The sequence below is a fragment of the Haemaphysalis longicornis genome, unplaced genomic scaffold, assembly GCF_048455015.1.
Source record: "Haemaphysalis longicornis isolate Haplotype H1 unplaced genomic scaffold, Haemaphysalis longicornis Haplotype H1 scaffold_7, whole genome shotgun sequence".
Taxonomy (NCBI): Eukaryota; Metazoa; Arthropoda; class Arachnida; order Ixodida; family Ixodidae; genus Haemaphysalis; species Haemaphysalis longicornis.
In genome coordinates this window covers 175,740,816-175,753,929 of record NW_027526422.1, presented here as the reverse complement: position 1 = coordinate 175,753,929, position 13,114 = coordinate 175,740,816, and the positions used below count along the sequence as shown (strand labels likewise).

The following is a 13,114-nucleotide window of genomic DNA, read 5'->3' as shown; positions in this document are numbered from 1 at the left end:
TATGCGGAGTAAGTAATTGTATCCTGGCTCACTATATATCGTCTCATGTAATTTAGTTTGTGTGACGTTAAGAACGTCAGGGTTACCCTGTATATTATACTTGAATGACGTTGAAGGTTACACCGCAAACATTCTTTCAAGGTGTTTGAACGGGGCGTCTATCCAGCAGCTCCGTATAGGGTGTATTCACAGGCACTCGGCCGCGCGGCGGCGCTACCTGCGCGGCGGCGCCGACTCCATTTGTGCGGTTGAGTTGTTTTGCGACGGCGCACGTACGGCAGGGCAACTAGCGTGGTTTGCTTCGCGCGGACTCGCTGTATTTGTGTATTTCTTGTGTTTCGTCGAACTGCCGCGGCTGACGTTACATCCAGGCGTGTCTCAAGTGTGATGCGGTGGTGTGTGACACCACCGTGCTTGTGGATTGTGCGAGTGTGTGCCCCGCGTCGAGCTGAACGCGTTACCGTGCTTTCAACAGTTGCCTCCCGCTATGAAGCTGAGTGACTATGCGAAGGGTCTGTCGTGTCGTGGGTTTGCTAACGCCTTGGCCTAAGTAGTTAGCAGTTTCCGCCTCGAAATGGTGAACTGTGCGGTTTACGGCTGCAGCAACCGGACGCGCAACAGACCGGACGACGAGAATTTCAAGCGCGTCGGTTTTTTTGGCATACCTAAGCCAAGGCTGGGGCAGTGCTCAAAAACGGCAGACGTTTCGTCCAGAAGAAGAGCGCTCTGGCTGCAACGAATTCGCCGGGAAGACATCGATGATGAAGCGACTCATTACCGAGTCTGTGGCGCGCACTTCGTTACAGGTGAGGATGATGCGGAATCAATTCTTTCATCTCGCGCTTCGCCATTTGCGCAATAGTACTTGAAATCTTCTGTGTTTAGGTCGGCCAGCGTACTTCATGGACGAGATGAACCCCGATTGGGCGCCCAGCCTCAACCTGGGCTACATGTCGACTATGATCGACAAAAAACAAGCTGGGGACAGGTACGAAAGTGCTTTGTTTTCTGCCGCTGTAACAGTAAAGATCTAATGAAACCTAAACGGCTGGGATAATGTCTGTCCAGATACAATCGTTGCCAGAACAGGGCTCGCGCGAGGTCCGAGGCAGAAGTTTCACGTCAATGTCACGTACTGGGTCCCCAAGACACGAACGTGATGCCAGTCGCCAGTGGAAGTTCTCTAGGTATGACCGTAGCCTAGTGGGCTCCTTGGATCAATCACTTTACTACCTTTTTTTTTTTTCTAGGCACCAACGGCCCGTTGTACGAGGAGGAAGAGACTGACCGATACGAAAGTGCGTTTCCTCATCACCTGTAGTTGAAGTTTTCAGGCTGCTACATTTAACAGTGATGAGCTCACGCGGCAAGTTGTTCATCTTCGGTTTCTTTTTTTTTTTTTTTAGCTGGTGAGCAGTCTTCATGCCAAAAAGAGCCAGCAGCCCAGCATGAAAGTACGTTGCCTGTTCAAGAGCAGTCTTCAGTCCAAGAAGAGCCAGCAGCCCAGCATGAAGGTATGTTACCTGTTGTTCACATTACAGCAGTGGAACAGCATTGAGTTACTATGAAAACATGCCTTTCCATTTCAGCTGCTAGCAGGCCGTGCTGTGTGGGACCACTGGCAACACAATCTTGGGCCAACACAAGTAAGCCCAGAAGTGTTTACCAATTATTACATCTTGCTGCGTAGCACCACATAGCTTGACAATACTTTTTTTTTCAGCTGGCAATTCGTCTTTCTGGGAGCTATCAGACAATGAAACAGGGATGGCTGCACAAGATGGTAAGTTTTTCACGAGCACAGTCTCAGAGTGTCTGTTTATTAAACAGTCATTTTGCAAGCTTTGTAGTGCAGTGGAACGTGACATCAAATTGACCATGCAGGGCTTGAAGGTGAAGAAGATGCATCAGACCAGGCAGCTCGCATCGCATCCCTTGAGCAAGAGAACGGCCGCCTACAATCAGAGGTTGACACGTTAAAGAAGCAACTTGCAGAGAAAAACCTGGCCGAGGACGTACTAAAACTCAACGAAGGCATGGTAGCCTTTTATACAGGGCTGCCAAATTATGAGGTTTTAAAGGCAGTGTATGACCTCATAGAACCAGATGTGCACCACACTAGCCGGAACTGCCTACCAAAGTTTCAAGAAATGGTGGTTTTCTTGATGCGGTTGAGGCTAAACTTGCATTTAGAAGACATAGCTTACAGGTACCATTTCTCATATTTGCATGGACCATTTTTTTCTTCTGCTACGCTTCTCTGCCTACTTCCTGCTACCTTCACCACTGGAATGGTAATCATTTAAAGCTTTAGTGTTTGTGGCTCAGCTGATTTTTAGCTACGCCTATCATTTATAGAAACGCGCTTTAAGCAGTGATCATAAAACACTTTGGAGCTTGCATTGCATGTACACCCAGCAGTTAGCTTCACCTTTTAGCCGTGGCCATCCTTACAATGATATGTAGTGCATCAAGCGTAATGATTTTCATTACTTCTGTTTTCCAGATTCCATGTCTCGCAGGCCACCGTGACGCGTATCATAGACAGGTGGCTTGACGCAGCCTACACTAGGCTCACAGAGCTAGTTTCATGGCCCGAAAGGGAGGAGCTTCAGAAAACGATGCCAATGGCCTTCAAAAGCACCTTTGGCAACAAAGTTGCAGTAATTCTCGACTGCTTCGAGATTTTTTTGGACAGGCCGTCTTCAATGGAGCCACGTTCACTGACATGGTCCGCGTACAAGCACCACAATACCGTGAAGTACTTGATAGGGATTGCTCCACAAGGAGTAATTACATTCATTTCTAGAGGGTGGTGCGGCCGCACAAGCGATAAGCTACTCACTGAGTCGTGTGGCATACTTAAGAACTTGTTGCCTGGGGACTCTGTCCTAGCCGACCGAGGCTTCACGATAGGGGATGCTGTTGGCATGTGTGGAGCAAAGCTGGAGATTCCAGCTTTCACGAAAGGGAAAGCACAGCTGTCTGCGTATTCTGTTGAGGCTACACGAAAGCTGGCAAATGTGAGGATTCACGTAGAGCGGGTAATTGGAGTACTGCGAAACAAGTATTCATTACTTAAAAGCACTGTTCCCCTCGATCTACTGCACGTCAAAGAAGTTCACGGAAAGAAGGTGACTACACTTGATAGAATTGTGTTCGTCAGTGCTGCCCTGACAAATGTGTGCGACTCTGTTGTGCCCTTTGATTAGGAACGAAAAAGAAGTATGGCTGCCTAACTTTGCATATTTGCTTCTGCTAATTGACCAACATTACACTGTGGCCTAAATTGTATACAAGCACATTCCACAATAAAGTTCATGCTTTGGCCTCATTCGGTCAACTTCACTGCGAGCCTTGTTGCCTACATTCTTTGCAGAACCATTTTCTGGCCTTTGGTGGCCTCTTTAGTCCTACACAAGCAAAGTGGAACCATTTCCTCTCGCATCGCTTGCCGTCACACTGCACCATGTCACCATGTTCAGGCTCCCCACAGTAGCAGTACAGCTCCTCTTCAGGGGTGTCGCCCTGCATCACTACAGCATCGAGCTGCGCCTGTGCAGCCTGAGCAGTTTTGCTCCAGTAGCCGAAGCGGAGTTCGGGAAGCAGCACTTTTTGAAAGTAGAGAGTGCACTTCTCCAGCATCATGGAGCAGAAGTTTTCATCCAGGGCGATCCTTTCAACAAACATGTCCTCCACTGTCCACACAACAAAGTCACAGTAGTTGCGCTTGCAAACAAACATCTGCATTTGCACTTGGGTGTAGTAATGATGACTCCTTGAAAGTCTTGCGTCTCCAGCTTCAGGGATGAGACACGATGTGTTCTTTTGTGAAAGCTGCTCGATGCAGGAGTCCTTAGCAGAAAACGGGCACTTCACCTCCAGCACGCCACCACCACAGCAAGCACAATCGATGAGCCCATCCGGTGTGGCAGCCAGGAATGTGAACTCGGGGCTTATGTGCAGACCTGACACACTGCAGCGAAAGTCCACATGCTGGGTGGCTACGGCTGCTACATAGGCCTCTCTAGCTTTTGGCTCATTTTTTTTCCCCCAGTCTGTAGCCTGCGAGCTAAATCTGCAGTCCTCGGGGTGGCAGATCTTCTTAAGAAGAGACTGTGAGGGTTTCCCAATCGATGTGGCACACACCGCTCCTGCGTTGGATGCCGTGATGCGCCCAGTCCGAAAGTGGTGCCATTTGGTAGACGCTGCTTGCGCCCTTGTTTGCTTTTCCACCAGCACGCACACCTGTAAGCAAATGCCATCCTTTATCGACTGTTTACAGTAACAGCACATCAAAAGCTGCTGCTTTTTTTAAAAAAGATTACGTTGTCCTCACAGTAGAATCCAACAGAAATGCTACTGCAGCTAATCATACTGTGCTTCAACTGTAGGGGCAAGTGAAGCAAATTCGAAATGAAAAGTGTCACGAGTGCACCAGGTCAGGTGCTCATTATGGAATCTACTGCATGGTTTGAATGTAATCACAATTCGGTGCCTAGTTTCTGTCATTCCTGACCTGTAGCTAGACAGGGTGGAAAAAAGAATGGCAGGCTTACCTCGGCATCGGCCCCAAGCTGCTCGGACACCTTCAGGCACTCCTCCAAAACCTCCTCCAATGACTCTGGGCAGTCCTCCTGGTACAGGTTCTGCAGTAGTACTTGTGGAAACTTAGTGGCCAAAGGAAGATATGGCTCGGAAAAATCTGGGTGCAAGGCTAAAAGCGCAGGGCGACTCTTTGACTTGCTCAAAGCAGAATAAAAAACTGCCATCTCGTCTCGTGTGGGGACAGTAGGTGGGTGTTTGGCACTTTTACTTGGCTTGCGTGTCAAGTCGTCGTTGTCCATGCGGCGCTTCTTCATTTCCGAAGATGAAAAGTCAATTTCGGCCACTGGACGACAGTCTAAATTAACAAGGTGGGGTGGCAGCCAGGCATTCTCCTCGTCAGTGCAAGAACGGCCGTCCCTACGTCGCGCGAGTACTTCAACGTAAAAAAGCACAGCTGCGATGTGAGAGCAGGCCTCTCCAAGGCCGGCCATGCAGGTGCAATGTGCAAGAAGCACTTCACCGTCTCGTTTCACGAGCAACCACGGCATCAGCGACTTGTCGCGGAATGCCTGCGAGTGGCGAACCTGAAAGCAAGGAAATAGAGAAGGTAGCAGGTTTTTAGGCTCATGTCGACGGCCGAGATACACTTACGACTGACTGCGATACGAAAGCAAACTGCTCACCTTTCCGACGACGACGACAGTCTGATCGTGCACGACTTTCAGGAGAACGCGCTGAACGAAGCCACTGGTGAGGTAATTGTGGGCGTCCAAGGATTTCTTGGCCTTCAACTGTTCCCTAGTAACAAAGCTAGTTCCGTGAACCAGGTAGTCTCTGATGTCAGCTTCGTCCACACTGGGAAACAGTTGAAGGTCATCCGTCAAGTCTTCCTCACCCCAAGTCAGTGGGTCGTCGCCGCCGCACCTTCTAATTTTGTAAACGTATCTGTCGCGATCGTCTCCCCCCAGCCCCTTCGCATAGTCACTCAGCTTCATAGCGGGAGGCAACTGTTGAAAGCACGGTAACGCGTTCAGCTCGACGCGGGGCACACACTCGCACAATCCACAAGCACGGTGGTGTCACACACCACCGCATCACACTTGAGACACGCCTGGATGTAACGTCAGCCGCGGCAGTTCGACGAAACACAAGAAATACACAAATACAGCGAGTCCGCGCGAAGCAAACCACGCTAGTTGCCCTGCCGTACGTGCGCCGTCGCAAAACAACTCAACCGCACAAATGGAGTCGGCGCCGCCGCGCAGGTAGCGCCGCCGCGCGGCCGAGTGCCTGTGAATACACCCTATACACTGCAGCAATGGAGGATGTCCGTGTCTTTGCGGCTGGTTCATAGCGCTTCAGCGCTGTTCGCTTAACGAGCTCAACCAGCTCGACTTTCTGCCATCTCATTCTTCGGTCCCTTTTTCAGCTCCATCGATTTCATTCAACGGCATGCAAGCCTAGGCGAGACGTCGATCAGCTGATGGCGATAAACGGTGAACAATAGCAACTCTGGAGGGTCTTGCTAGAATTGTTTTATTGCACAGCTGTTCGCTAAGCGGGAAGACGGGCTCTGATTGTAGGCGCACCTTTCTACTAGCCTCAGAACACTTTATCACCTTGGATGCCTAATCTTTGCCAGTCCCGACAAGCGCGCTCAGGCCTCCGCTAGCACTGCGGCCTGCTGCTGCGCCCCGCCCGCGCGGCATACGTTGTTTCCTTCAAGCTGTTGACCGCACGAGCCAGCACTTCTCTTGCATTCCCCGTGAGGGAAAAATCCGGCGTTGTCTGCGGTTCTATGGTTGGGTAACTAAGCGCGGTGAGCACCGTCGTCTGGCAAACGAAAATGCGGGGCCGATCCACGCGCGCTGTCAAGGGTGAGACCTCGTGAAGCGGCGTGTGCGCTTTGCAACAATAACACTAATTTAAGTGCTACTATGTTGGCATTATTGCGTGAGTTACACCTTCTCTTGGGGCTCACTTCCTTGCCCGACCACGTATCCCCGCTGACGCTGACGTAGTCGCTTTTAGAGTCAATTGCAGTTAGATACAGCCCGCACAGCAGAAGCGTACGTGTCCAGCGGCGCGATTGTGTCCGCTCATTGCCATCGTCGTGATCCAATTTCCTTTTTGCAGCAATTGCTTTTTCTATATTTGTTTCCCGATGGAGGCTAAAAGCAAAAACGCCCGTGTGTTCGATATTTCGGCGCACGTTAAAGATCCCCAGGCGGACAAAATTCATCCTGAGCCCTCCAATACGGCGTGCCTCATAACCTGCGTATTAAACCCCAAAATCAATCAATCGATCGCTTCTTCTCTATTTTTTTTTTCTTCGCCCTTGTGAAGCTTACATTTACTTTTTTTTATTGAAAAAGTTCTCTATCTAGCGTGAAGAAAACTACATATACACTCCGGATTTCCGAAGAAATCAGAGAAGGGGGCCGTGATGTACGCGTATATCCACGCTGCGAAATCTGGCGGACGGCCGGTGTTGGTGTGGTGGTGGAGAACATTTATTGACAGATATACGTACAGGAGCTTGACCAGGTGACCAGAAGGTTGCAGCCCCTGCAGATACTGTTGAGGTCCCCAGTTCGGGCCGCCGCCCGGGCTCGCCCGACCGGGGCTCGTTGGGCCCGCAGGTCAGAGCAGCCGATCAGGGTCGCCCCCCTGTCCTCCCGGGTTGGGTTGGGATGAGGGGGGATAGCAAGGAGCTCCTTGGGGGATAGCGAGACACCGCTCCACAGTGCGGGCAGCTGCCGGGATGGGCGCGGGCCGCAGGAGGAGAGGTGCGCGAGGCGTAGGCCTCGCAGGGCAGGGCAGCTCCGCACCGAGTGGCCTGCTCAACAGGAGCGGGACAAGAGGGGCACGATGGTGCGGAAGTGGCCAGTTCCTAGTCACGGCCGGCGGCGTGAGCTAGGGCGACCCCACTCGAAGTCCTTGAGGCAGAACCCCTATCTACGCTGTTAGCGTAAACGCGCTTTGCTATTTTCACAACTATCCTGCCAGATCACTCCTGTAGGCTTCCATACATGTCTCTAAATTACATTTTTGAGCCGGAGAATAAATTCGCGCATTCGTTAGGGCAATCTTTAGTTAGCCAGTGCCAAGGATCGGCAGCGGTGTAGGGCCGGGATACGCTTTAGCGCACCCAGGATTTTTGACGGGGGGTTCAAATTTTGACAACAAATATAAAATGTAATAATAATATAAATAAAAATACAAAAGAATAAATATACATGTAAATAAATTTATAAATACATAAATATAAGTAATTCGATGGTGAGATGACCTACGAAAATTCGGAGGGGAAGCATGCACTCAGCTAGCACTCGACAGGCGTGGCTGGAGATCTTTGGGAGAGGCTTTCGTCCTGCGGTGGACACAACCAGGATTGTTATCATGATTATAAAATAAATAAATAAATGTAAATAATGAAAATATAAAAAGCACATAAAAGAGTAGTTGTGGAATTCTTGTTTATCGCACGAACAAATTAAGCGTCAATGCAGCCGCCATAACGTATAAAATTCGTCTGCAGGAGGAATAGAATATAGACGCACCTTTACATAACAAAAAAAAAAAAAGACATGGGAAGCCTTTTTGCCATTGCCCAAAGCCTGAGACCAAAATTTGGAAGTAGGATGAATCAGGGTGGGAAGGAAATAGAGCTAAAGCATTCCTGAAGTCTTTGTTCTCTGATGAAGTCAAGCAAAGCGTAAATAAACCACGTGCAGTCGCCTCGTGAACCCCCAGTTTTTAAACCCCCCAATGATTCAACGCATTCGGAGATTTCCTAACCATGGACTCTTTTTCTGTCACTAAGAAATTTTCTTGTTCTTCTTGTAAAAGCGATACGGTGTATTGCGTGTCGCGTTTACAGTGCCGTGGGTTGGCTTGCGCCTTTGCCAAAGTGCTTCCGTCGGTGTTTTTTGCTCTCTCTGCGGCCCTCAGAGCGACGGCCCCAACCCCAGAACACATGCATTCGCATGGAGCTACCCCGTCGTTTCAAAGCGACGCCCCGTCGTTTTAGCCCCGTCGTTTAGCAACCACTGGAGGTAAAATATTTATATTGACACGAGGCACCGACAGGTGACTAACAAACTATGCGGTTATGTGGGGATTTGCCACAGGTTAAGTGAACGGGGATTGTGCAACGAGTTCCCGTGGAAGATGAGGACGAGGTGTGGTGGTTGTGCTTCCCTACGTCGAGTCCTTGCTTCTTTAGCGCCTTCCTCCCTTCGTGAACTTCGTCTGGTCTGGGTACCTGGACATGCAGGTATCTGGCTTAACGAATCGGCGGATGCTCTGGCGGGAATGGCATTGGGCGGTCCAGTAGTGGAGGTTCTGCCGCCCATTTCCCTCGTAACTTCGGCTCGCTTCCGTAGGCTGTGTTTACTCCAAAGTCTGCCTGATTCTACCTACGACGACTCGGAGCTCGAGCACCTCCGGTACTCATGGAAGTGCAACATAAGCCAGTCGCGAGCTTGTGAAGTAACCCTCACTAGCTTTCGCTGTCGCGTGCCAAATTTAAATTATTACTTGCACCGCTCTAATCTGGCCCTGTCGCCGTTATGCGCCTTTTGCAAAGAACCAGAAACAATCGACCATTTCTTCTTCTCCTGCCGACGGTTCTCCTCGATAAGACGAATATACCTAGAAAGTACATGCAGCCGGCTAAACCTCCCGCTGTCTGCTACAGTTATTTTGTCATTCGGGGCGAAGGAACTGGGATTCTGCCACGGGGATCGTTGCAGTGCGTTGCACTCATTCATCCTGGAATCAGGCCGTCTGCCGTGCTAGACAGTATTTAGCTTCATTGGATTTTCTTGACAAGAATATGCGCGCCAAGCTCACTGCTTCGTCTGTACCACTTTCTTCGTGTTTCTTACTTCCAATTTTCATTAAATGGTGTTCGTTGTTACCTTTTTTCTTTCTTTCTCTAATCTCCTTACTTTTATTTCTCTACTCATCTACTGCTAATCCATCCTAATAATTAAATTTTTTTTCTTTCCCTTCAAAAATTACCAAATTTCTTTCGGTAAGGCGCCCAATTCCTGGCCAATCCCCCTGAGTGGGTACGCGCCATTGAACTGGAACCACCACCACCACCACCACCCTCGGTGCGTACTAGCGGCACCCAGCCTCTGGCGCTTTGAATTTACAAATACATCTTTCTACAGCATCCTCGCCTCGCAACATCTTGCGGTGGAGGTGCCGGGTAGTCTACTGAGACGACGGAGCTTCGCAGCGGTCGCCAGATTTCGTTCACCGAGCTTCGCTCGGACGACACAGTGGCTACTGGAACCATGACACCCCCGCTTCGCAACGAGGCCCCAGCGGCTACTGCCTCTTTGACAAGCTCCCACATCATTTTGTCCCACCCACGGGACCCTCCCTTCTTCTATGGCACGGCTAACGAGGATGTGGAAGACTGGATCAAGATGTACGAGCGCGTCAGTGACCACAACCGCTGGGACCAGACTATCATGCTCGCCAACCTGTCTTTCTGCCTCAAAGGTACGGCCCAAACATGGTTTATCATGAACGAGGCACGCCTCACCAGCTGGGACGGTGCCAAAGAAGACCTCAAAGCCATTTTCGGGACGTCCGCTAGTGGGCAGCTCACAGCAAAGAACAATCTCGCTTCTCGCGTGCAGAGTCCCACTGAGTCCTACGTCGCGTACATCCTCGACGTACTGGCCCTTTGCCAAAAAGTTGACCACCAAATGTCCGAAGAGGCCAAAGTGCGCCACGTTTTGAAGGGGATAGCGGACGACGCCTTCAACCTCCTGGTTTTCAAGAATTGTGACAATGTAGACGGTATTATCGCTGAATGTCGCCGCTTTGAGCAGGCGAAAAGCCGTCGCATCGTTCAACATTTCACACGACTTCCGAACACGGCTGCAACCTCGTCGTACTCCGACAACGTATTGCCAACATCACCTCAGTTCCCTTCGACAGGGGCAGCACCGCCTTCCGAAAATGTGACCAAAATAGTGCGTCGCGAACTTGAGGCCATGGCTCCAGCCGGTGCTCAGCATAACCAACAACCCTGCAATATGCCTGCTGTATCTCTGATACAAGCTGTTGTACGTGACGAGCTCATCCATCTCGGATTTCAGCATATTTGCGCCGTCACTCATCGAAATGATCGCCCTGTTCCTTCCTTTCAAGCGCCTCGACGCGACAATATACCGCCACGCTTACGGTACCGCAACCCACATGAATGGAGGACGCCCGATGACCGGCCAATTTGCTTCAACTGCTGCCGCGCCGGCCACGTCGCCCGCTACTGCCATAACCGCTCGTTCCAATCGCCCCCGACCAACTTCTCCCGGTACACCGACGAGGGAAATCGACGCTTCTACACTAGCCGCCAGACGCCACCCCCCACCTTCTCCAATTCTACCCACAGTCGCTGGTCCGGTCGTTCGCCGTCACCGCAGACCCGTCAGTCCCGTTCGCCCCGCCGCTCTTCCTCGCCATACCCACGCTCCAACCAGGAAAACTAGACGATGCAGCGCCCCGAGGTACCGCTGCATTTTCCCGACGACCCGAAAATCCTCTAACAACGCTGCCTGCCGAAAAGAACTTGTTAGACGTTCAAGTTGACGGTGTCCCTGTGAGTGCACTGATAGACACAGGGGCGCAGGTGTCCGTGATGAGTGCGCGACTTCGCTCTCGCCTGCGCAAAGTTGTGACGCCAGCCACTTCTTGTCTCCGAGTCGCTGAAGGAGGAACTGCTGCCATTGCGGGCATGTGCACTGCCCGCGTCACAATTGCTGGTCATGATACCTCTGTTTTGTTCACCGTTTTAGAGCATTGCACCCATGACCTCATTCTCGGCCAAGATTTTCTGTCGGACCATTCTGCGCTGATCGATTGTTCTCTCGGGCTCGTCCACCTTGACCTACCCCTGTCGCCAATCACCGTCGATGAACCCTTGCCCCGTCTGTGCTGCCTCGAAGACACCCGTTTGCCGCCTCAAGCTCTTTCTTACGTACCACTGTGTGTATCTCCCTCTGTTCCTGGCGGCGATTACGTCATTTCTCCAATAACAGCCGTGTTACTGGAGCGCAATGTAACCCTCCCCCACACAGTCGTCACGATCACGCAAAATCAGACATCTCTTCCCTTCCTAAATTTCAGTTTTTCTACCCAACTTCTGCCGCAAGCCATCACTCTGGGCCTCCTCTCCGCTTTAGAGGAATGCCATGTGTCTGCATTGGCCGTCGATTGCCAACAAAACACTGGCCCTCCCATTCCGGACGAGACTGCCCCGACCCAACCTTTTGAGAAAATGTTGGCCCCAGATTTGCTGCCTGCCCAAGCCGATCAGCTCCGCTGCCTCCTGGCTTCCTTTTGGGACATTTTCGACCTGGACAATCGCCCTTTAGGGAAAGCCTCCTCAGTCACCCACCGGATCAACACCGGCAGCGCAGGCCCCGTTCACAAACGCCCTTACAGAGTCTCTCATGCAGAGCGGCGAATTATCCAACAAGAAGTGGATAAGATGCTAGCCAAGGACATCATTGAAAGTTCTTGCAGTCCTTGGGCCTCTCCCGTAGTGCTGGTGAAGAAAAAAGATGGCACATGGCGGTTTTGCGTAGATTATCGGCATCTCAATGCAGTCACAAAGAAGGACGTGTATCCCCTCCCAAGGATAGACGACGCCCTTGACTGCCTTCACGGCGCTAAGTATTTTTCATCCATTGACCTTAGGTCTGGATATTGGCAAATCACCGTAGATGAAATGGACCGTGAAAAAACCGCCTTCATAACACCCGATGGTCTGTACCAGTTCAAAGTGATGCCATTCGGCCTTTGTAACGCTCCAGCCACATTCGAGCGCATGATGGACTCGCTGCTCCAGGGCTTCAAGTGGTCCACCTGCCTCTGTTACCTGGATGACGTTATCGTATTTTCTCCCTCATTTGCTACCCACATAGAACACCTCTCGGAAATTCTAACCCTTTTCCGTCACGCCGGTCTTCAGCTGAATTCCTCCAAATGCCATTTCGGACGTCAGCAAATCACCACCCTCGGACACTTCGTCGACGCGAAGGGGGTTCGTCCAGACCCTGATAAAGTTCGTGCAGTTCAGAACTTTCCAGCACCGCGGTCGACGAAAGACGTTCGAAGCTTTCTCGGACTTTGTTCGTATTTTCGACGCTTTATAAAGAACTTTGCTGATATTGCTAGACCCCTTACCAACCTCTTGAAGAAAACCGTCCCGTTTTCGTGGAGCTCAGTTAAATTTCGCCTCTCCATCTTCTTGGCGAACTGATGGAGGCGAAATAGGGATGTTCTTTTGATGCGCGAGCCGAGAGGACGATCTCGACTCGCTCCGATGACCGACGACCGATGCTTGGAGCGGGTGAGGGATGAGGACTGCCTTCCTTGCTGGATATTAGGTTTATTTACATTATTTACAAAACTCCAACTTTACATCAGGTCAGAGTGACAGTTACATTGTCACTCTGACAGCAGCAGCCTGTTCGGCCGAGATCTATACTAAGCTAGATCCCCTCTCGACCGACCCCCGACAAAACCCAACACGCCG

The 13,114-nt window shown here is 50.9% G+C and overlaps 3 protein-coding genes across 3 annotated transcripts; 2 read left to right on the top strand and 1 right to left on the bottom strand.

Moving 5' to 3' along the window:
* Positions 1–511: 511 nt before the first annotated feature.
* Positions 512–2,306, top strand: LOC144147246 (uncharacterized). Its single transcript, XM_077679328.1, has 8 exons — positions 512–806; positions 886–988; positions 1,069–1,187; positions 1,251–1,298; positions 1,407–1,514; positions 1,590–1,646; positions 1,724–1,783; positions 1,885–2,306. Exons 1-8 carry the CDS (start codon positions 575–577, stop codon positions 2,304–2,306), a joined length of 1,149 nt encoding a protein of 382 aa, XP_077535454.1. The 5' UTR covers positions 512–574.
* Positions 2,307–2,483: 177 nt separating this feature from the next.
* Positions 2,484–3,212, top strand: LOC144146672 (uncharacterized; the record flags this gene model as incomplete). The annotated part of the gene is made up of 1 exon (XM_077678601.1): positions 2,484–3,212. A coding segment is annotated over one exon (729 nt), but the record flags the coding sequence as incomplete, so codon positions are not given.
* A 53-nt stretch (positions 3,213–3,265) lies between these two features.
* On the bottom strand, positions 3,266–5,851 carry LOC144147245 (uncharacterized). The gene is made up of 3 exons (XM_077679327.1): positions 5,232–5,851; positions 4,560–5,132; positions 3,266–4,248 (listed from the first exon to the last, which is right to left on the bottom strand). Exons 1-3 carry the CDS (start codon positions 5,541–5,543, stop codon positions 3,346–3,348), a joined length of 1,788 nt encoding a protein of 595 aa, XP_077535453.1. The 5' UTR covers positions 5,544–5,851; the 3' UTR covers positions 3,266–3,345.
* Positions 5,852–13,114: the final 7,263 nt, after the last annotated feature.

What these genes read in the sequence shown, in the direction of transcription:
- LOC144147245 (XM_077679327.1), bottom strand. Translation starts at nt 5,543, where the DNA reads ATGAAGCTGAGTGACTATGCGAAGGGGCTGGGGGGAGACGATCGCGAC. An exon ending in CTGTCGTCGTCGTCGGAAAG is followed by an intron (nt 5,133 to 5,231) that starts GTGAGCAGTTTG and finishes CCTTGCTTTCAG; the next exon opens with GTTCGCCACTCGCAGGCATT. An exon ending in AGCTTGGGGCCGATGCCGAG is followed by an intron (nt 4,249 to 4,559) that starts GTAAGCCTGCCA and finishes ATTTGCTTACAG; the next exon opens with GTGTGCGTGCTGGTGGAAAA.
- LOC144147246 (XM_077679328.1), top strand. Translation starts at nt 575, where the DNA reads ATGGTGAACTGTGCGGTTTACGGCTGCAGCAACCGGACGCGCAACAGA. An exon ending in AAAAAACAAGCTGGGGACAG is followed by an intron (nt 989 to 1,068) that starts GTACGAAAGTGC and finishes ATGTCTGTCCAG; the next exon opens with ATACAATCGTTGCCAGAACA. An exon ending in ACAATCTTGGGCCAACACAA is followed by an intron (nt 1,647 to 1,723) that starts GTAAGCCCAGAA and finishes TTTTTTTTTCAG; the next exon opens with CTGGCAATTCGTCTTTCTGG.